General features: G+C 48.3%; 10 protein-coding genes and 1 non-coding gene across 11 annotated transcripts; 6 read left to right on the forward strand and 5 right to left on the reverse strand.

Annotated features, from left to right (window-relative positions):
- Positions 1–1,454: 1,454 nt before the first annotated feature.
- EV420DRAFT_1664338 (uncharacterized protein) lies at positions 1,455–4,768 on the forward strand (the record flags this gene model as incomplete). The annotated part of the gene is made up of 9 exons (XM_060478957.1): positions 1,455–2,449; positions 2,500–2,570; positions 2,620–2,730; positions 2,780–2,987; positions 3,052–3,088; positions 3,164–3,292; positions 3,344–3,479; positions 3,535–3,831; positions 3,902–4,768. 9 exons carry the CDS (start codon positions 1,455–1,457, stop codon positions 4,279–4,281), a joined length of 2,364 nt encoding a protein of 787 aa, XP_060333340.1. The 3' UTR covers positions 4,282–4,768.
- Positions 4,769–4,825: 57 nt separating this feature from the next.
- Positions 4,826–5,910, forward strand: EV420DRAFT_1266412 (ribosomal RNA-processing protein 7-domain-containing protein; the record flags this gene model as incomplete). Its single annotated transcript, XM_060467328.1, has 2 exons — positions 4,826–5,762; positions 5,825–5,910. The coding sequence occupies 2 exons, from the start codon at positions 4,826–4,828 to the stop codon at positions 5,908–5,910; spliced, it is 1,023 nt and encodes a 340-aa protein (XP_060333341.1).
- A 253-nt stretch (positions 5,911–6,163) lies between these two features.
- EV420DRAFT_1639901 (uncharacterized protein) lies at positions 6,164–7,697 on the forward strand (the record flags this gene model as incomplete). The annotated part of the gene is made up of 4 exons (XM_060477028.1): positions 6,164–6,548; positions 6,597–6,729; positions 7,105–7,139; positions 7,180–7,697. 4 exons carry the CDS (start codon positions 6,164–6,166, stop codon positions 7,695–7,697), a joined length of 1,071 nt encoding a protein of 356 aa, XP_060333342.1.
- Positions 7,698–8,133: 436 nt separating this feature from the next.
- EV420DRAFT_1477369 (uncharacterized protein) lies at positions 8,134–8,887 on the reverse strand (the record flags this gene model as incomplete). The annotated part of the gene is made up of 2 exons (XM_060469416.1): positions 8,134–8,795; positions 8,851–8,887. The coding sequence occupies 2 exons, from the start codon at positions 8,885–8,887 to the stop codon at positions 8,134–8,136; spliced, it is 699 nt and encodes a 232-aa protein (XP_060333343.1).
- A 483-nt stretch (positions 8,888–9,370) lies between these two features.
- Positions 9,371–11,993, reverse strand: EV420DRAFT_1477370 (uncharacterized protein; the record flags this gene model as incomplete). The annotated part of the gene is made up of 6 exons (XM_060469417.1): positions 9,371–9,795; positions 9,848–10,716; positions 10,850–11,087; positions 11,180–11,577; positions 11,624–11,917; positions 11,980–11,993. 6 exons carry the CDS (start codon positions 11,991–11,993, stop codon positions 9,371–9,373), a joined length of 2,238 nt encoding a protein of 745 aa, XP_060333344.1.
- Positions 11,994–12,901: 908 nt separating this feature from the next.
- On the forward strand, positions 12,902–14,355 carry EV420DRAFT_1526179 (carbohydrate esterase family 4 protein). The gene is made up of 12 exons (XM_060472406.1): positions 12,902–13,030; positions 13,083–13,105; positions 13,158–13,213; positions 13,270–13,281; positions 13,339–13,411; positions 13,467–13,513; positions 13,573–13,599; positions 13,655–13,778; positions 13,834–13,940; positions 13,997–14,006; positions 14,057–14,177; positions 14,237–14,355. Exons 1-12 carry the CDS (start codon positions 12,908–12,910, stop codon positions 14,252–14,254), a joined length of 741 nt encoding a protein of 246 aa, XP_060333345.1. The 5' UTR covers positions 12,902–12,907; the 3' UTR covers positions 14,255–14,355.
- Positions 14,356–15,038: 683 nt separating this feature from the next.
- On the reverse strand, positions 15,039–15,123 carry EV420DRAFT_t106. Its single transcript has one exon. It is a non-coding gene; the product is annotated as a tRNA-Cys (tRNA).
- A 91-nt stretch (positions 15,124–15,214) lies between these two features.
- EV420DRAFT_1526185 (PUA-like domain-containing protein) lies at positions 15,215–16,609 on the forward strand (the record flags this gene model as incomplete). The annotated part of the gene is made up of 9 exons (XM_060472407.1): positions 15,215–15,292; positions 15,394–15,495; positions 15,552–15,585; positions 15,641–15,660; positions 15,713–15,737; positions 15,801–15,816; positions 15,872–15,893; positions 15,946–16,123; positions 16,175–16,609. The coding sequence occupies 9 exons, from the start codon at positions 15,218–15,220 to the stop codon at positions 16,510–16,512; spliced, it is 810 nt and encodes a 269-aa protein (XP_060333346.1). The 3' UTR covers positions 16,513–16,609.
- A 41-nt stretch (positions 16,610–16,650) lies between these two features.
- Positions 16,651–17,306, forward strand: EV420DRAFT_1639906 (NADH dehydrogenase 1 alpha subcomplex assembly factor 3; the record flags this gene model as incomplete). The annotated part of the gene is made up of 3 exons (XM_060477029.1): positions 16,651–16,990; positions 17,039–17,139; positions 17,193–17,306. The coding sequence occupies 3 exons, from the start codon at positions 16,651–16,653 to the stop codon at positions 17,304–17,306; spliced, it is 555 nt and encodes a 184-aa protein (XP_060333347.1).
- A 661-nt stretch (positions 17,307–17,967) lies between these two features.
- Positions 17,968–18,727, reverse strand: EV420DRAFT_1526201 (putative oxalocrotonate tautomerase). Its single transcript, XM_060472408.1, is given in 5 exon segments — positions 17,968–18,013; positions 18,069–18,269; positions 18,330–18,434; positions 18,475–18,477; positions 18,488–18,727. The coding sequence occupies 4 exon segments, from the start codon at positions 18,695–18,697 to the stop codon at positions 18,174–18,176; spliced, it is 414 nt and encodes a 137-aa protein (XP_060333348.1). The 5' UTR covers positions 18,698–18,727; the 3' UTR covers positions 17,968–18,013; positions 18,069–18,173.
- A 137-nt stretch (positions 18,728–18,864) lies between these two features.
- On the reverse strand, positions 18,865–19,649 carry EV420DRAFT_1526204 (putative oxalocrotonate tautomerase). The gene is made up of 4 exons (XM_060472409.1): positions 19,405–19,649; positions 19,252–19,354; positions 18,999–19,191; positions 18,865–18,974 (listed from the first exon to the last, which is right to left on the reverse strand). Exons 1-3 carry the CDS (start codon positions 19,617–19,619, stop codon positions 19,096–19,098), a joined length of 414 nt encoding a protein of 137 aa, XP_060333349.1. The 5' UTR covers positions 19,620–19,649; the 3' UTR covers positions 18,865–18,974; positions 18,999–19,095.
- Positions 19,650–20,506: the final 857 nt, after the last annotated feature.

Here is a 20,506-nt window from a genome sequence, read left to right on the forward strand (position 1 = left end):
GGCTGCGGTACATCGACTATCGTATTCATTGAATGCTTCCAGCACCAGGAAACGCAAATCAGGAAACAATGGTGTTTCGAAAGACAATGTCTGACTGGTAGACTCATCCTTGTCAGCTGCTCAGTGAACCTGTGAAACGAGATGTTTAATACTAAGTAGGCGGACAATGGGGACTCGACCGAGCAGGAGTAGTGACAACTTATGGAATACGAGGCGATTAAGCGACCTTTACGTCCTTGGGTGTAATAATTTAGCTCTCCATGTTACCAAGAACATACCCGTTCCATTAGTCATAGCAACAACACAGGACAGAGAGAAGGCAGGCTGAGGAGGAAGATGAGACGCGTCGCGTTGATTCCACGCGTAACATTTTCAATACCCTCGTGGCATGACAGTAATACCCGCTGTGGCATCGGACTTAAAATTTGCCTCCAGGAGAGAGTATGACGCAGAACAATGGCAGATTTAGACCGGGTTGTCCTGACAAGTGATGCTGAGAAGTCCAGAGTAGTAGCCGAGATTTCTGCAGTTAGAGAGGCCGAATGTCGGTAGTGGCTTTATGTTTTGCGAAACGTAGGCTCCTTCAGAGGATGTCCGAACGTTAGACGTGGAATGACGCGCAGCAGAGGGCTTCGAGCGCCAGGAACGCGCTTAATCATAATGGAAGATGCACAGCATTGGACCCACATAGATCAATATAAGTGCCGATGTATGTAAGTCTGGAGAAAGACGTGAGAAGACCCGGTTGATGAATTTTTGATGTCGTATAAGAGATACCATAGGAACATCCAAACAGACTGCCCCTTGTACCAGAGTGCCATTGTACCCTATCTTGGGCTGAGGGAATGCTGTTTGGATGTATATCGCTGAGAAAACGGAGATAGGGAGATACAAGGCTATTTTGGTTAGATTGGTGACATGGATTTTCACAAATTCGCAGCCGGAAATCGAGAATCAGGGTGATGGGTAGCGTATTAGGAGCTCTTCGACCGGTTTCGGCAACTCCGCAATTGTTTTTCCCGACTCCGCACAATTTCAAACGCAGCCTGCGCAAGGTATAAAGTGAGCAGGAGCCCCTTGCGTGGTGCCCTTTCCGCCCCCCAGTTCCGACACCGTTCTGCTTGGATTATTCGTGTGCCCCCTCCGTCGTTGCACTCGTCGGCACGGATCCTACCAACTCACTTCTTTTCCGGTCATTTTTTCTAGTCGATAATCGTCGTTCCCGCATTGTTCATCGCTTGTTTCGCTCTTCGTCTCCTGATTATCCATTTATCTCTCTGGTCGTCGCATCTTCGCTTCAGTTATTTCCGCTCTTCAGTTATCTTTCCAAAGAAAAAGAAGGAAAAAACGTTACATCAGTTTTCGTCTGCTCTCATATCATCGATATCCGCTTTTTGCATCATTTTATTCGACCTTCTTCCTCCGACCAGCATACTTCGATTTTCTAACCGCTCATGTCGCGCATTGATCAGAATGAATACGACAGCCCTCCCGGCTTGGGGTTCATGCGTAATTCCGCTGAGAGGGAAGCGCTGCATTCGCTGCATCGCAGTAGCACTCCGAAGCCGTCATTTACATCAGCGGACCGGAGGACATCCGGAACGCTTTCAAACTATCCGTTATACACAAGCACGGTGCCGAGATCAGCAGGCGTGGACTGGGAGCCTTCCTCTGCATGGGATGGATCTCGACCAAACACAAACAATGCTCAGACAAGCGCGATCCAAGCCTCTACCAGCTCACCTTTCTCTCTCTTCAACCACCATCATCCCTCTTCCTCCCCGTCGTCCTCGCCGTTGTTCTCGCTCAACGACCGCGTCGACAGAGATACCTTCCGTGCGACCCATCATTCTCCTCCCGCTCCCGTAGCCCAGCCCGTTGCCTCTAACGCATCTCGCTCTACTCTTTGGTGGGGCGAACTAGAGTCCTGGATGGACGAAGAATACGCCAAGCAGGTCTGTTCACTCATGAGCTGGGATCCGATAGGTATCAAGGTACCCCATCCGGCCCCTGACCCCGCCACAGGCCAGCAAGCCAACAATCCCGGCTACTGTTTCCTTACCTTTCCTACTCCCGCCCACGCCGCTTCTGTGCTCTCCCAGGTCAATTCCACCAACAGCGGGTCTTCCGCCCTTACCATGCCAAATTCGACGAAACCTTTCGTCCTCAATTGGGCGTCTTCCGTCCCTTCGACTACCCCAGTCACAGCCTCATTTCCCGCTCCCAACATACTAGGTTCTCCTCAGTATCCTAAGGAGTATAGCATTTTCGTCGGCGATCTCGCACCGGAGACGTCCAACTCGGATCTTGTGGCTGTTTTTCGGAATCCAGTTCTCGGTCTTCGTAGCGATCGTGAACCTAAATTCATACGCCCTTTCCTCAGTTGTAAGAGTGCCAAAATCATGCTGGATCCGGTTACTGGGGTCTCCCGAGGCTATGGCTTTGTAAGGTTCGTGCTCGTATGCTCACTTTCGAAAGCCTCTTTAATCTAGTTAATAGATTCACTGATGAAAAGGACCAGCAAAGAGCTCTTGTTGAGATGCATGGTCTATACTGTCTCTCGCGACCAAGTTCGTGTTCTCTCGCTTCTCGTGCCGCATATACTGACTCAATTATCAGTGAGGATATCACCAGCTACTGCCAAGTTCAAGCCCCCTCCCATGATGCCTCCTCATGAACTTCCTCAAGTCAAATTTCCGCTCTCATCTGGTGTCGGTGGCCAAGAACAGGGTGGCGTCACCATCGCCGTGCCTCTACCCACTCTTACCCATACGAAGAGCGTTTCCGCCCCTATTCGCCGCGACCACCTCGAACTCTTCCCTCAACTCTGCCGGCTCGGGAACTTCAATAGAAGGCTCGAGTTCTGGGACTACCCTTAGCTCGGGTACTGGGTCCAGCAGTAGTATATCATCTTCCACATTCAGCGCCAATACTGCTGAGGACTTGATGAATCTTCCGGACCACGTTCTAGCCCAAATCGCTCAGCAGTACGCCAGTGGTGAACGGGAACCACCCAAGAACAATGCACCCTCTACTTCAATCACGTCTCAGTTTGCGCAAGATCGAGCTCAGAGGTCAGCAGATTCAGGTGGGCCGAGATATTTCTCGGAAGAGTCGTGGAAGCATCATGCACAGGCTCAAGCTATTCTTGGGAACCTCATAGGTCCCAACTGGGGAGCAACTCACGTCAACGGACCCGTATAACACGACGGTCTTTGTTGGAGGGTTGTCGCCGCTCATTTCCGAGGACACTCTTAGGACATTTTTTGCACCGTTTGGTGACATTCATTACGTGAGTCATTCCCCTTTATACTTAGTCTTTGCCTCAACCATTCTGTTTCAGGTCAAGGTTCCCGTTGGTAAACACTGTGGTTTTGTTCAGTTTGTTCGCAAATCAGATGCCGAACGTGCCATCGAGAAGATGCAAGGGTTTCCCGTAGGAGGCAGTCGAATTCGTTTGAGTTGGGGCCGCAGTCAATGTAACCATCTAAACGCATTATTCAAATCCCTCGACCGCTAATGTCTGCTTTACAGATAAAGCGGCACAGGCTGCTGCCCAAGCAGCGCAGACCGCGGCGCTACAAAGTCAGATGACCTCCTTCATGAGCCCTCTTTCGTCGGACCAGGCTGTTCAAGTCCTTTCAAGGCTGGGATATCTCACTCCTCCGAAAGACAATGTCTCATTTTCGATAGAGGACAGGTTGCGCTTCCTCGGCCTTCCTCGGGAAATTCCGCATCCTTTTGACACCAACTATGCGCCGGCTGTTTTCGCAAACGAAGTTCAGCCTCCGACAATATCACAGTTCGCCCCGTTCTCAGCCCGAACCCGGCGTATTTGCACAAGAGTTGAAGCGACGGGACTCATATCCCCATAATGACATCCAATCCTATGCGTCAAAAGCATTTGCCTCTGGGTTTTATCCCATGTCATCTGAGGACGTAAAGGGCAATGAAACAGACACTGGGAGCGGGACAACAGTGAAGCCTTCCTCTGCGGCACGTTCTGGAGGCAGTACACGATACGGACCATTCCTGAGCAGCTCTCCTCCTGCCAATCGAGCCCCTGGGCGCCCTGAGCGCCCTATCTCACGTCCATCGTCTGGACAAACGTCAGCGCGAGAGATTGTTGCGCAAGAGTTGGATGCTATGCACGATCTGAATGGTACTTTAGCCAGCCTCGACCTCGATCGTGACCGACCTTGGAAGTCTCCCGCCGAGAGTTCGGATAGCGGAGGATCAGTTCAGTTCCAATTGACCATGAACGGATCTCCTTCACCCTGATGGCCGTCTCCTTTTCACTCGGTATGTTTCTTACGATTCGATTCGCATAAGCTCCTTTTTTTGCCCCTCGTTGGATATAACGCCCTCATCGCGACGCATATTTCTTATCTTTTGGTTGGAGATGATTTTCGTTTTCATTGCTACGTCCATGTTTCGCTATCCAAATTCTTTATATCTTCGTTTCCTACTCTCTGCGTACGAAAGCGAGACCCGTTTATACGCCCCGCTTTTTGCATTTTAATGGTGTTGCCCATTTTATATATATATCATCTCTCTGTCTCTCTTCGCTATCAGACTCGAATTCGTTTTCACAAGTACATACACATCATCCACACTAGCTCCTCGTACAGTCCTAACGTTTTGTTTTGTTGTCTCTGTTGGAAATATCTCTGTCTTTATATAAAACTCGCGCCTGTTTTCAGCTGCCACGATAAGTAATACCATATAAATACAACTCAACTTCGTTACTGATGTTTGAAATATCAAAGCAATCTTTATGAAGCCAATACGTCCTGAGTATGACGCGGACGGGCGCGCAGGAGGAATGACTAAATTTAGCTCGGCCGTTGCCGCACACCAAGCGGTATTTTCTCGGATTCAGATTTTCCTCATCACCCAATGTCGACCGTCGGTGGATTCGTGCCGCTACCAATCTCTTATTCCTTCATCCGTGATACATTATATCTATGCACGTGCCCATGAGGGATCCAAAAAGGCCAAACAACTGTGGCCTGTAGGCCGTACACTATTTTTGGCAAATATCCCTCCAGATGCGACGGAACGCGAGCTTTCGCTATTCTTTAAACCTCATGGAACGGTAGAAAGGGTGTCTTTCTCAGAGGATGCCCAAGGGAAGGATACGGTGGAGGAAAGCGATGATAGCGAGAGCGATGAGGAAGGAGACATGGAGACCGAAGGAGTGGTCGCAGAAGGAGAAGATACCCAACCGAAGAAACGACGGCGACTCAACAAAACCAAGCCTCCCCAGCCCCCTCGGGTCATACCGCTTCCCGCAAAACCCTTTCGGACTCTGCGGCATACAGGCCAAACGGGCCATGTCGTCTTTCTCGACTCTTCGTCGTTGGAGCGCGCACTTGTACCACCAACAAAGCCTCGTCTGTGGCCGACATCGGATGAACCCTCAGGATTGGCTCATTATCTGACATTATTCGACTCACTGCGGCCTCCACTTGACGCTGTGCGCGCGTATGCCGACTCGGCCATGGAGCTGTACGAGTTTGAGCTGGCGAAATCAAAACAGAAATCAAAGTACCGCAAGGGGGAAGCTATCGTGGATGAGGATGGGTTCACACTTGTTACGAGAGGCGGAGCATACGGTCAGACTGTGGGTGGTGGTGTTGCTGTGGCGAGTAAGAAGTTCCAACGAAGTGGAGAGACGAGTAGCAGGAACCGGAAGAAGAAGGAGAGTAAGGAGAAAACCGAGTTTTATGCGTTCCAGAAAGCTGAGAAGCAGCGGAGTGGTATGTGTATTTTTCTATGTTCATTTGCCTACTCGTTTTTTTTCTTACGCTTCTATTTTCAGACTTGATGAAACTCAAGCAGAATTGGGAAGAGACGAAGGCAAAGGTGGAGAAACTGAAAGCGTCACGGCGTTTCAAGCCTTATTAGACTCCTTTGCAACTACAAGTGATACGTCTGCGCTAATCCGACTTCAGGGATACGCACCACTTTACTCATGTTAGTTTTCGTAGACCGTTCTTCGTGAAGCGACAACGGTTTTGATAGCAGCACTGGGTCCCATGATGAATGAGAATAGGAAGGGAGCAAGTAAGAATGCATGTTTTTCCATGTCGTAGAATAAAAAAGGTCATATCAGGAAACGGTTGGCTCAAAGTGGCCGCCACAGAGGTTGCGTGTTTCTATGGCGTGGCTGTTCTCTGCATCATCAGTTGAAACCATGGGTTGGCGTGATTCATGTCGAGACTGGCGAGTCTCTCATCTAGGGTTGGGGCGAAAAGTCTGTATATTCATTCATTTGTCCTGTCACGCAAAGCTTCACGCGAAACTTTGCCTCAAGCGTCTGTTAAGAAACAAAGTCCTCCCCAAGCCACCTAGTGCGAAGGGCAAGGAGAAGGAAAACTCGCAGCAGCAGACTGGAGGAGGGCATCCCGTCGTCATCGTCGACGAATCTGACGAAGAAACCGATTCTGGCGAGGACGAATGGACATCTTGTGACGATGATAGCGCTGAAATCGAGGCCGTTACTGCGAGTAATCTCATGTGGGATACTTTGATCTATTCTCAACGTCGCTCAGAGTAAACCGGACCGAATATCGCTTCTTCGTATTGTACAGCCTCCCCAAAATATCCGACATCCACCTTCCAATACCACTACGAAGCCCCGACACCCTCGTCAACAACACCGCCTCCCCCGGACGCTGCTAAGCTGCAAGATGCAGTATTAGAAGCGGCGCGGCGGCGCGATATGTTCGTCAAGGTCCCAAGGGCAGTTACTATACCAATCTTAATCGGACCAATTCTGGCCTCCATAGCCAACTTATGAATCCTGATCCTGCACGTTTACCCCCACAGTCAATACCGCCGCGTGGAATCTAGTATCAAACTTGGCACTGGGAGCAGACATAGGAAAAGATACCGGGCTACAGCCGGGCCATAGTGCAGTGGCGTTACCCGTATCTGCACAGATCACTGTAGGAAGCGTGCGGGAGAAAGGAGAGGTCAAGACAAGCCCTGTGGGCACAGATCGAACTTCTCCGTCGAGAAACAATGGATACCGGCGCAAAGGACGGCCGGAGGATGAGGAGATGGGGAGGACAGCAATCCACTGATCGTTTCGAACAGGGTCACCGAAGAGCGCTTGAGAGCCAATTTTGGAAGTAATCGAGGAGCTACACTTCTGGGAGTCAAAGGGAACAGGAGCGATCCATCTATCTCCGCCTTCGTCACCGCCTATACCAACACCCGCAAAGGACCTTCCCACCGTTGCGGAATATGCACCGCTAGGATTTCCATACAATTTACTCATCGCTGCTATACCTTCGACCCCACGGACGACGAAGCAGAACATACTCAGGACGGAGATGTTTGAGAGCATTTGGCAGAGCCATCTGTGGTCTCGATATATCCACAAGCAAAGTGTAAGGGGTCCCCGGAGAAAGAGTAGTCCGTCACTGCCTGATCGTGAGCCTATCGCAACGATTAATCCTGTCGTCCATCTGACGAAGCGGACGGACGGACGGCACTCTGGTGGCGCTGATGCTGAGCGAGAAGCAGTGCGGAGGGAGCTTCAGCGGGTACATCTAACACAGAACAAGACGTATTGTGCATCGTGGGACGGAATCATGCTCGATTATGAAACCAGTTTGTACGCAACATTGGAAGATGATGCAACTGACGGTCTGCTTTACGGAGGTACAAGGAGTTACGTTGTCTAGGTTTCTTTCCTATCGTTGATCACCATTTGACGATATCTGTGTCCAACACACCGTACCATTCCTCAACAGCATACAGTCGGAAAGCCTGGTAGCTCGCATGTCTGCTGCACCAGAATCTTCCCCTTACCCTTTTCACGTCTTTCCTGGCCTCTTTCCTGGAGCCTGTCCTGATGCCCAGGAACAAGCTTTCCAATCCTGCAATAAGAGCACAAGTAGTCGAGCAGCGCCGCCTCAGATTTCAAAACGTGAGCAAGAATATCTGTTCAACCTGTAATGTAATACAACATTTATGTCCTTCAACTCCTTTTTGCTAGTCGTAGTTGTGCCCCTTCCACAAATAAAATGCCGAGCCAAAGAAAGATTGTGCGACTGCGTTATAAAAACGAAAGGTATAATACAAGCCAACGCTGTTCCATAATGTCCCTAATAATAATAACTATGATGTATACGACACAATCACATCCCGGTCCTTCGATGATGACGGTGCCTGCAGTGGAACTTGGAAGTCTATCCACTTCAACTGTGGGTCATCCAATGGGATTGGCAGCTCATATCTATGAAGGATTTTTGCGAACTCCCTGACAAACTCCCTGTCATCCTTAGGCACTGAAATAGGAAACATGAGTCGCAGGGCATTCCCTGGCATAGACAGATTGAATCGCATGACCCAAGTCTGAACCCAGTCCACAATGCACTGCCATATTTCTTTAAAGCTCGGTTTAGCGCTGGTCTTCTTCAAAAGATCAAAAGCCAACGACCTTTTGGAATCAAAGACGTCTCTGGTTGACCCATTAATTGTCTTGTCGGGGAATGACTCATTCATTCCACACCAGAGGAGGCACCAGGCAAAGGATTCGAGGTCGTGTCGATACCTCCGCTTGACGGAACCATCAGCGTTATCCAGCAATTCCAGCGCCATGAACGGTTTCGTCCCCGTCCGCTCCCAGCCTTTTTTCTGTGGTGATATGTCTCCAGGCTCCATGAGTGCAGCCAGGTCAAAGTCGTTCACTATTCCCTTCCTAGTAACCACATCGTACATCAAATTGTTGATACTGATGTCGCCATGCGCTATGCCGATGCACCAGAGCAGATAGTGGCCTGTAATCAGCATATTCAGGAGATAAGAAAGGGAAAAACAAAACATACAACGGACTCAGCTCCCAGAAATGCTTTCCAGAAATCCTGTCCATTACACTTCTTGATAGGGTATAGTTTGTGACAGACCATCCAGAGCAGAGTGCGTGAGCAATCAGCAGGGAGAAATCTCACCGCGTTGACGGTATTTCGAAAGGACGTGGAGCGTGAGTTTGAGAGGTTTTGAGCGTGGATTTCGTGGTGTCGGCGGGTTTTATCATTCAAGACGCGAGTTACCTCTGTTTGTTTGTAATACTAAGCTGATATGACAGTTCAAATACCATAGACATCGCCTAGCAGGCCTGCGTCATTCACGCCGCACAGGTCTAGTCCATGCCGCATCTTACTGCGAACTACGATGAGTGTCGACTACGATATCAAAAGGGAAGATTGTGATGTTACTTATGTATTCTGTATAATACAAGCGAATGCCGTTCCATAGTGCCCTGATAATAATAATTACGATGCATACTACGCCGTCACATCCCCCATGTTCGCGTCCGTCGATGGTGATGATGCCTGTCGAGGAACTTGAAATTCTACCCAGTCCAATTGTGGGTCATCTTCCATATTGGTCCAAAGCCCGGTTTAGCAGTGCGCTCCAGAACACGACCACCCAACCAAGCTTTGGATTCAAGGTCGTCTGTGGTTGACCCATGAATTGCCTTCTTGGGGAATGAGTCATTCATTGCACGCCAGAGGAGGCACCAGGCAAAGGATTCAAGGTTATGCGGATACCTCCGCCGAACCTCACCGTCGGCCTTGTCCAGCAGTTCCAGTGCCATGAACGGTCTCGTCCCCGTCCGCTCAACGCCTTTTTTCTGTGGTGATATGCCTCCAGGTTTCATGACGGCAGCCAGATCAAAGTCGTTCAGGATTGCCTTCTTGGTAACGGCATTGTACATCAAATTGTTGATACTGATATCGCCATGCGCTATGCCGATGCGCCAGAGCAGATAATGGCCTGTAATCAGCATGTTGTCAGGAGAGAATAACAAGAAAGGAATAGAACGTACAACGGATGAGCTCCCAGAATGCCTTCCAGGATGCCTGTGCTTTAAGGTCCTTGTTAGGGTCTAGTTTGAGAATGTCCTCGATACGGTCTAGTTTGTGACAAACCATCCAGAGCAGGGTGCGTGAGCGCTTAGCACTGAGATCGAGGAGTAGACGAATGATGCCAGTCGATGTAAACTTCACCTCTTGCCAGCTAATGACCGTCGGAATGTGCCCAAGGACATACGCCTTGAATTCGCCAAGATATTGATTCGCCCTAGAAATAGCCTCTTCGATGATCTGGGGCTCCCGATTTTGAGAATTCTCCGGCCACGCTGCTTTGAAGAATAAAGGCTGCGGATTCCTACCAATCGAACCTGGAAGGTCGGAGGGAATATTCTGGGAGCTTTGTTGCCGTACTGGAGAACTTCCCGACGATGTGTTTTGAGGAGTATTCGAGGCGTTGGGGATGGAACTAGGTCTGGGGGGTGCTAGGGTGGTAATGGGACCATTAGATGATGCATTGTGGGGCCCTTGAGGAGTGATGAACTGCTCGGAGCCGTCAAGAACATGAGAGTTAACCACAGATGGAACAGAGGTCAATGAAACAACTGGAGTTGGAGTGATATTTACATCGTCTGACATCCGTACATCTGCACCGAACGTTCGGCGTCCCACAAGTTGGAAACGTGTTCCCTTTGCTTTGTCGGACTTGAGGTAAAATGAGACTGGTCCGTTCTCTGTCGTTTGAGATATCTGGATATCAGAGAATCCCCACATTGCAGCGTCAAACCGCTGGAGAATAATGACCAGCACCACAAACAGTGGAAGTTGTCCGATGATGTCGATAGGTTGTGTCATGATGCAGCCCTCGGAATCATACCAGCGAAGACTGAGCATGTTATCTACGGATGTCATGTCAGCCTTGATGAAAGCGCAAGGATAAGAATCACAACCTTCAAGTAGAAGAACAATGCTATGGGTTCCAAGCCGCTCGAAGACGCTCGATGGCGTAATACGCGCACTGAGTCTCTGTGGTAATGTAGGGTAGATCGGGGTACAATATCTTGCGCTTCTTCTGCGAGGATGTCATTTCAGCTGCATACTCTGACCCCACCGCCTCCGCGTAACTACGCTTCTTCTCACAGCTGTGGGAGGAAGCAGCCCCAATGGAAGAACCCGAAGCTTGACTGGCCAATTGACGTTCACTTTCGCTTTTGTGGCCACTAGACTGGAGAACATCAGATGCAGGAGTGGAAGAAGCTGGAAGTAGAGAGTTGGAACAGGTATCAGAATTGGAGATCGAACGAGGAACGTACTACCGCCCAATACCTGTTTCTAATCAAGCGGCGCACTCCCGATGATTCTGAGCGCCCTCAACTCGAGGGAACAATGAATGTCCCGCCAACTTGTCTTTTCGTCAGCGCCTTTCCGTGCTTGCTTCCATTCCTTAGACTCGGTCTCAACCGAGTCTACCCAAAATTGATAATCGAAATCTTTGCACGTATCGTAGAGCTCTACGAGGTGGGATATTTGGACGATGATGTTATCGGGCTTGTGCTTCGTGGTTGGTGAGTCCTGCATGATTTGCATGGATTCGATGACCAGAGGATCATTTGGAATAACAATGACTTGGTCATCGCCGCTTAAGCATAGTAGCCGGCCAAAAAGGCGCCCACCATACTCAAGCATAATGGTATTTATGGCCATGGAGATCGGGAGGCAGCGATCCGTCTCGGACTTTCCCTGGCAGCTAAGAGGCATCAGTACACACATTGAAAAGAGGAACTATGACGCACAAGTCCTTGAGGTGGGATTTCATTTTTTGTGACAACTTCGACCGCAGCGAGGACTTGGCTGACGCGGACGTCAGAAGATTAGAATTGCAGAAATCTATGGCATCTTTGAGCATCTCGTCAAATAGCTGATTGGCCTCGGATTTGGCTGTGTCCAAGGCCGCCGTATCCTCCCCGTCAGCAGAGACACCGAGCAACATCTTCGCGAGCAGGGCTTTAAGCAGGGACACGAATTCGACTTCTTGGGTGCATTCTAGATCAATTTCAACGAGCTTGATGTTTGCTGGTTGACGTGCTCTAGGTCGATGTAAGCGTTTTGGTGTTTTGTTGAACACAGAACGAAAGCGGAGGTCGCATACCTCTCACCGTCCATCAGAAATCTGCATCCGTATAGCCGTATAGAGGTCACAGGTTGTATAGACAGTACAGGGAATTTTGCGAGTATCCTCAGCCTACATTCATCTAGAACACCTATAGACAAGCCCTATCAAATTTATATAAAGACATCAGTGTAACCCTTAAAACGTAATAAATACCTGGGATTATGGTTAAGGATGCACAGACTGACAGACACGAAAAAAAATGCGAAAAAGACTGGTGTCAACACTGTCAAGTTTTGGCCGCCGTGCGCGATCGCGAAGGTCACGTGGATGCAGAGCTTGATTCTGCTTCCTCCCTAAGCCTTTGCTCCCACTTCATATCCAACCGGAGATGATATCGTTGGTCGGTGAGGTGAAACGGTGACGAGACAACAAAATATCAGCCTTAGAGACTCAAGAGAGCTGCTAAAAGTGGCATCTGACTGGGAAATTGTAATGACTTGCTGCGGTTCGAAGGCAACCTCCCGTGATACACAACTTACGAGTCTGGCTACCGACTATCAAGTTCCTGTGATTCTACATCGACTCCTGCGGTCTTTTATTCAAAGACATGTCTTTCTAATGCTTATGGGGCGGTTAGACTGGTGGTGATTCCTGCGACAATTCTGGACGCGATATTGAGACAGAATCGCCAAAGAAGCAAGGATGGGCAGAGTTCCACAGGATTATTGTCAGAATCGTGGTGGGTTGAATCAGACACTTCCCTATCACCACGCTTCCCGCCCCTATTGAAGGCCGTCTCAACAATTTAGCCGTAACCTTGAAGACAGCCGTATGTCTGAGCAGCAGCTGATTAGTGTCCAGTGTGCGCTGTGCAATTATATACAAAAGGCCCGATTGGCTTCCGTTGTTTTTGTATCAAACTTTCCCCTCAAACAACCTTCATACTCAAATCCATATCATCAAGATGTTGTCTTCCGCTTTCCTCACCATTGCATTGGCTACTGCAGCTTTTTCGCACCCCACGAAACGACAGACCGGTGGTGTGATCACCTCTTGTACTGTTCCGAATACCGCTGCTCTGACATTCGTATGTATAACTCTTCGCGTCCCGCTAAATGCATTTAACTGACTAGTACTAGGATGATGGACCTTACATCTATTCGTACGTTTCAAATCCAATGTACGTCGCTTTGTTTACTCATGGTGGCCTTTAGGCAAAACATCGTCGATATGCTCGATGCTAAAGGTGTCAAGGGCACGTTCTTCGTTAGTACGTACCATATCAGCTTTACCTTACCGGATCTAACCCACATCTGACCTGTTCAGATGGTAACAATTGTAAGTCTTGGGCAAGCGGCAGATGATACTCCCAGCGCTCATGCACGTACCTCGCAGATGGCTGTATATATGGAGACACCGAGGTAGCAGCGCTACAGAACGCGTACTCGAAGGGTCATCAGATCGCTTCGTGAGTGATGATATAATCTCCGAATGCGGGGTTGGCTAACTTCATTTTAACGCAGGCATACATGGGTGCATAAAGATTTGGCTACACTAACCACCGACCAAGGTATGTAGCTCGATAGCGCAGTTCTGTCAAGCAGTTTTCTAACTTGGTCTTGTTGACAGTGGAGAGTGAATTTACTCTCACTGATAGTATGTTCCTCGCCAATTGACAACGGAAGGCAATTCGGTGCTAATGCTAATGCAGCGGCTTTGGCAAAAATCCTCGGAGTCAAGGTCGCATTTATGAGACCTCCGTATGGCAGTTACAACGACGGTGTGTTGCAAGTCGCCGCTGCTCACAATCAGAGTGTGATTACCTGGGTTTTCGAGTATGTCTGCCTTTCACCTACGAGTTTTCGTGATCTTACTCCAGCTTTTACGTAGCTCTGGAGATTCTGTCGGAGAAGCTCCTGCGGATAGCGAGGTGGATTATGATACCCTTGTGGCTAAGCATCCTAGCACGATCTTGACTCTGAATCATGAGACCGTTGGTGAGTAGTCCGATTCGGTTTCTTAATGAGGAATGATCTGACTTTGGTGTATCTAGAAACTACTAGGTGAGTAGTCGTTATAATAACGATATAATCTTGTATCGATACATCTACAGCACGACCGTTCTCCCGCATGCTCTTGACGATTTGCTAGGTGCAGGCTATAAACTCGTGACCGTCGCTGAATGTCTTGGCCTGCCAGCGTATTTGAGCGTTGCAGCACCTGGTACGAAAGATGTGCGTGTTTCTCCCGGATCTTTTTTGGTTGACTGCTAACGAGTACTTGCTACTTGAAGGATTCATGGACCTGCTGAACACAGAAATTGTTTGTTTTAGGCTGACTACCTTGCTACATGGACTTGGACTTGGACGCTGTATTGTTATTTAGAACCCGTCACTTTGCTAATACCATCACGATTTAATATCTCAGTGCTCGTTTGAAAGGAAAATGGACCTGTAAAGTACGCGAGTCGATTAAGCCTTTCAGTACACTCGTCAACAAGTTCTTTTCAATTTTCATCGTGCATTGATAAAATTACTCGTAATTCTTGCTCTCTTAGTTATCCCAGTGTTCAACAACTCTATGCCTGCTGACTACCACAGGATTAAGGAAAGATAGCAAGGTGTGTAGGACATGTCTGGCACTCCCATCATCGAGCCCTGCAAAGCTGTCCGTGGCGCTGTTTCCTCACAGTTCAAGCTCATTTTGGAGAAAGAAAGTGGACTTGGGACTGCGTGGGGAGTATCTTGACAGAGCTTGGGGTATAACACTGCCAGGACTATTGAAACGGTCTAGTACGTGAAAGTCAAGTCTCAAGGATTAAAAATGTGACTAGGATCCAGGAGTCTTGACCGCATTCGTATCCGCTCGCCGACGGGCGTTCGTGTCAAGAGTGGGTACAAAACCGTATCTACCACCTGGAGATTGCGTGCGCATTGCGCAACAGTCAAATGGGTCCTTAGAAACTCCTTACTCTTGAGAGTCGAGAGTCGAAACATATTACTTGAAATTTCTTAGTTAAAACTTGAGTCTTGATTCTTGTCACTTGAACTCTTCAGGTCGGGACGAAAAACATAATTCAGACGTAATCCCACAACAGACCCCAGCGTGACTCGAACACGCGACCCCGAGATAGTGCTACACAGCTGCAATCTCATGCTATAACCACTTAGCTATGGAGTCACGGCAACATTTGAAAGCTCTTTACCTTTATATCGGATATTCTCTTGAGCGCTATGCCGGTTTTAAACCTTCTTATTCTTATACCACTTTACTCATGTCCGAACCTGAGAAATTTTGGCTGCTCAAGGCAGAACCTGACTCTCGGATCGTCAAGGGAAAAGATGTAAAGGCAAGTCCCATTCCCGAGTTTGGTTGACCGATATTCACGATATTGCGCCAGGTGCAGTCACTCTTCATGACTGTCATTGAGTCTTGATAGAGGTTCCGTAGTTCAGCGTCGACGATTTTGAGGCAGTTGGTACATCGTCATGGGAAGGTGTTCGCAATTACGAGGCGAGAAATCTCATGAAGGAGATGAAAGTTGGAGACAAGGTAGGAGGAAGTCCAGTACCGCTGTTGTTTTCGGTCAACGCACTGACACGTCCCAGGCTCTTTTCTACCATTCGAATTGCAAAGTTCCTGGTTCGTTTCCTCTTTTCCCAACATGGATTGAATTGTGACGCGTTATGGTATAAAGGAATCGCTGCTTTCGCTGAGGTCTGTCTGCCCTGTCTCGTAATGCTTATCTTCGTTTATGTTGTTCTCATAGGTAGCCAAGGAAGCGTATCCTGATTGTGGGTGGATATTACCATGACTGCCTGAATCACTGAAGGCTCAATATCAATCCTGAAGCGCAGACACTGCTTGGGATCCGTACGTTGCTTATGTCTGCGTTGTCGCCTACACACTGATAATGCTGTACGTCAAGTTCGCACCCGTACTTCGACCCTGTATGTCCCATTCCTGTGTTTCATCATATCATTCATTGTAGAAAATTTCTAGAAATCAGACAAGGAGAAACCCAAGTGGTTCATGATTGACCTCAAGTTTACCGCCCGAGCACAGCACTTCGTTCCGCTGTCCTTCTTGCGCTACATAGGCTCCCGCACTTCTGAAAATGTCGAATCTATGCCCGAAAAGATCAGTTATATCAGTCAGCCTGACGTAGAAGCTATTCGATGTAAGTCTGTCTGCTTCCAGCGGACGTTCTTCTGCGTTAAACACTTCTTAGCTATGGACCTCGTCACTCGTGGACGTCTAAGCGTTCAGCGCGTGGATAAGAAAGCCTGGGATGCGATCAAACTTTTGTCAGAGCAAGGAGGCTGGGAAGATCTGGATACCAAGCCGGAGCAGAAGAGACGGACAACAGCCACTGCTTCTGGTAAGAAATCGAAGAAAGTCACTGCAAAGAGCAAGGATGATCAGTCTGGGGAGGAGGAATCCGATAATGAACTGTCGAAATCAACCTCGAAGCGAGGGAAGAAACGGAAAGCGACCACACCTCCAGATGACAGTCGGTATACTCGTAGGTCGACAAGGCGTCCCTCAGCTCCTGATGCGACCGTCTAATTTTTTTCTATTATATGTCTGTATATATTCCAATTGTACTTTTGAACGCCTTGTGTGTGTATTCTACTGTTTTCCAATCGCATGCTTTTATTTGAGGATGTGGCTGTGACGTCATTTGCTCTTTCTCTCCCAATTACGATGAACTGTCTACGACGCGCTAATATTCTCACTCTCGCTCGGCAACGAACGTCCTGTTACCCAACATCTCGTCTTTTTCACTCTAGCCCACGCTGGAGCAGCCTGAGTGATCATGACAGAGGCAGGGGACTGACCAACATCCTCGCCGACGACAATCCACCACCTGTCCAGGTCAAGAGGATAACCAATCAAGGCATTCAGCTGGTCGACGGACTAGTCCTACCTTCTGCATGCATTTTTCTGGAAGGACAGGTGTTTCTATGGGATGTACCTCAGACGTTGTGGGAAGGGTGGGGGAAGGAGCACCTAGAGATTTTTGATCTTGTTTCGCCCAAACCTGGTCCGTTTTTCGCCTTATTTTCTGGATTATAGTACTAATAACTAGTAGAAATATTACTTCTTGGTACGGGTCCACGATTAGTACAACCACCACCATTTATTCGGACATATATGAGCCAACTGGGCGTTCAAGTGGATACGATGGACACCGTGCGTTTGTCATATCTTTTGATACACCATTATCTCATCTTTCCTCTCTTCAGAAAAACGCATGTTCGACGTATAATGTATTGGCGGAGGAAGGCCGACGCGTAGCCGCTGCCTTGCTTCCTCTTTCACCCCACGTGTGGCAAAAGTCGTTTGTACCATCAAAATAAGTACATGAGACGTGCGTCTATCTTAAGTGTCGTACTGAGGGCGTAGTAGCTAACTAAAATCAGCGACAGCTCTCCAGCCTGTCACCGCTTCAAAGAAGCTGTTTGACATTTCGAGAACGTTGTTCACTGTGTGCCGCTGGAGGCCTACGTCGGTATCCCTGGTGAAATACGGCTTGATCAAATGATAAAATTGAGGCTCTGCGCTACGAGGTTTGACTTGCATCACTCGGGAAAAGAATATTGGCCAGAACACGGACGTGCGATACATTCCCTGTTGGTACACAACTTTAAAATCTTGAATGAGTCTTCGGTATGGTCCTGTTATATGGCAAAGAAGCCACACGCACATCATATAGCTTTAAGGGTATTTCGATGTCACGGCTTGCCAACAGTCTCAATCATCATCGTTCGTCTTCTAGTAACTCATTCGGACCTAGGGTTCGGGGAAACCATGCCATTCAAAGCGGTGGAACCTCTTTCATGTGAAAATTTCGTTGTTGGTGCTTTCAATTAGGATTTTTGATTCAGACATAGGATCAAGGCTTAAGGACTGGCTCAATCAATTGTTGCATGAACGAACCGGTAGGCTATCTTTTTATTATCATGTTCCTTGAAGAATAGGCAGGAAGACGTATCCGCGCGCCGCTGAGGGACCGGACGACATGGAATACCAAAACTGTTGATCGTATGCAATAGGACCATCGCTAGCTGGCTAAATTCACCCTCTATCCCGGGCATGCTAATATTCATCCTAGCAAGAACGAAACTCGAATATGAAGAATCGGATTACATCAAATACAGTCTAGACGCGAAGTATGTTTGTACGTTACGCATGATTAGCTATTCATTTTCCTCTCGCAACAGAACCTAGTACTCCGAAGGCTTGTTCTCTTTGTACCAAACGGCTTCCGCTTCCGAGTTTTGCGGTGGGGGATTGATACCATTTATCCCCCACATGCGTCGCTGGAATAAAGCAACTCTCGTCAACCTCCACAATTCATAAGACGAAAATCAGATACTCACGTCCATCTCAGCAACCTGTATTTCCCAGTCAGCACCCCGTGCTTTGATGAACGGAGCTAAGGCCTTGTTGTATCTGTCGTTGAACTCTTTCTTGCGTTCATCACTAAGTGAACCTCTCAATGGAGTACCGATTATAGCGTCCTGAGAACATACCTATAATGGGTGGCCATGTGATGCACAACTATGCGGACAAAGTTGTCGGTGGCTTCCCCTCCGACATAGAAGTTCTCCTTATCCACCTCGATGAAGATTACGACGACGTAGAATTTGGGTATGTGGGGATAGCACTGCTGGACGGCTCTGACGACAGCGGCTTTATCCTCTTTGGAATAGAACCCGGCAGGAATGTAGAAGCGGTGAAGAGGCATGTTCGTGAATACGGTTTGTAGAGCACCTTTGACTCGTTTTATGCAAGTTCAAACGGTGAAATCAGCGGTTCGGTATCCTAACATCTTGACCGACCTCGGTTACTAAACCTTTGTAATAGCTTCGGCCAGAAGAGCACGCCGGGGTCAAGGGGCCTTTGAGAAGCCTTTTTATTTGTCCCGAGTCTATCCAGAGGGGCATGGAATACCAAAACTGTTGATCGTATGCAATAGGACCATCGCTAACCGTTCAAAGTCGCTTTCCAGAGTCCCGGACATACTAATATTCATCCTAGCAAGGAACGAAACTCGAATATGAAGAATCAGATTTCATCAAATATAGTCTGGACCGTTAAGTATGTTTGTGTGTTATGCATGGTTAATCATTCATTTAACAGAATCTAGTATTCCGAGGGCCTGTTCTCTTTGTACCAGACCGCTTCCGCTTCCGAGTTTCGCGGTGGGGGGGTTATACCATTTATCCCCCACATGCGTCGCTGGAGTAAAGTAAGTCTTATCAACTTCCACAATTCACAAGACAAAATACAGATACTCACATCCATCTCAGCAATCTGTATCTCCCAGTCAGCACCTCTTGCCTTGATGAATGGTGCCAATGCCTTGTTGTATTCCTCGTTGAACTCTTTCTTGCGTTCATCACTAAGTGAACCGCTCAATTGAGCACCAATTATAGCGACCTGGGAACATACCTGAAATGGGCGGCCATGTGATGCACAACTATGCGGACAAAGTTGTCGGTGGCTTCCCCTCCGACATAGAAGTTCTCCTTATCCACCTCGATGAAGATTATGACGACGTAGAATTTGGGTATGTGGGGATAGCACTGCTGGACGGCTCTGACAACAGCGGCTTTATCCTCTTTGGAATAGAATCCGACAGGAATGTAGAAGCGGTGAAGAGGCATGTTCGTGAATACGGTTTGTAGAGCACCTTTAGCTCATTTTATGCAAGTTCAAACGGCGAATTGCCGGGTTCCAAAATATCAGCGGTCCGGTAACCTAACGCCCTTGATCGACCTCGGTTACTAAACCTTTGTAACAGCCTCGGCCAGAAGAGCACGGGGACGAGGGGCTGAGAAGCCTCTTTATTTGTCCCGAGTCTATCTAGAGGCATTCACATACATTCATTCACCAAGATGAACGATACGAATCACAGTGCTTTACAAAGAGTTTCATGCAGAAACTAGCCTTATATAGTTCGGAAGACTCATACAGATGAGCCGCCGGGGGTAATAATCACCGTCATGTCCTGCATCTGGTGCACCAGGAAGGTGTAAGGTTAAGGTACCCGGACGAATCACGCACCTACAGAATCGCCGAGAACTTAGGTCTCCCGGCCATGGGTGTGCTTTGGGTGTACCGCTCCAGACACAGACAAGGTTCCGCTATAATAAGAAGCAAACTATCGGGTTAGTCCATGTGACATCACGATTGCTGGACCAGAATAGATTCAGTGCGAGGGTTTCCGGATAGCTGTAGTTAGAAATATGATGTGACATGGGAGAAAGACGCAAAGACAGATGATCATGTCAATGAAGGTAGAACGCTACTTGTTCCAAGACTCGAAGGTTAAGTAGACCAGACCAGGGTCAGAGGGACCTCCCAGAGGTAGTAGACCGCGGCTTCAAGTAACAAGTTTCACCGACAACCAATTGTAATGATGCATAGAAAGGTTGCTTCTGAATGGGACTTACAAAATTGGAAAGTGAGGACTGGGAGAATTGACCTTTGATTGATTCAGAAGACATCTGAGTATTAGTGGAGCTTATCACTTAGTATTGATTGAATCAGA

This window comes from Desarmillaria tabescens, assembly GCF_030435595.1.
Source record: "Desarmillaria tabescens strain CCBAS 213 chromosome Unknown EV420scaffold_10, whole genome shotgun sequence".
Lineage (NCBI taxonomy): Eukaryota > Fungi > Basidiomycota > Agaricomycetes > Agaricales > Physalacriaceae > Desarmillaria > Desarmillaria tabescens.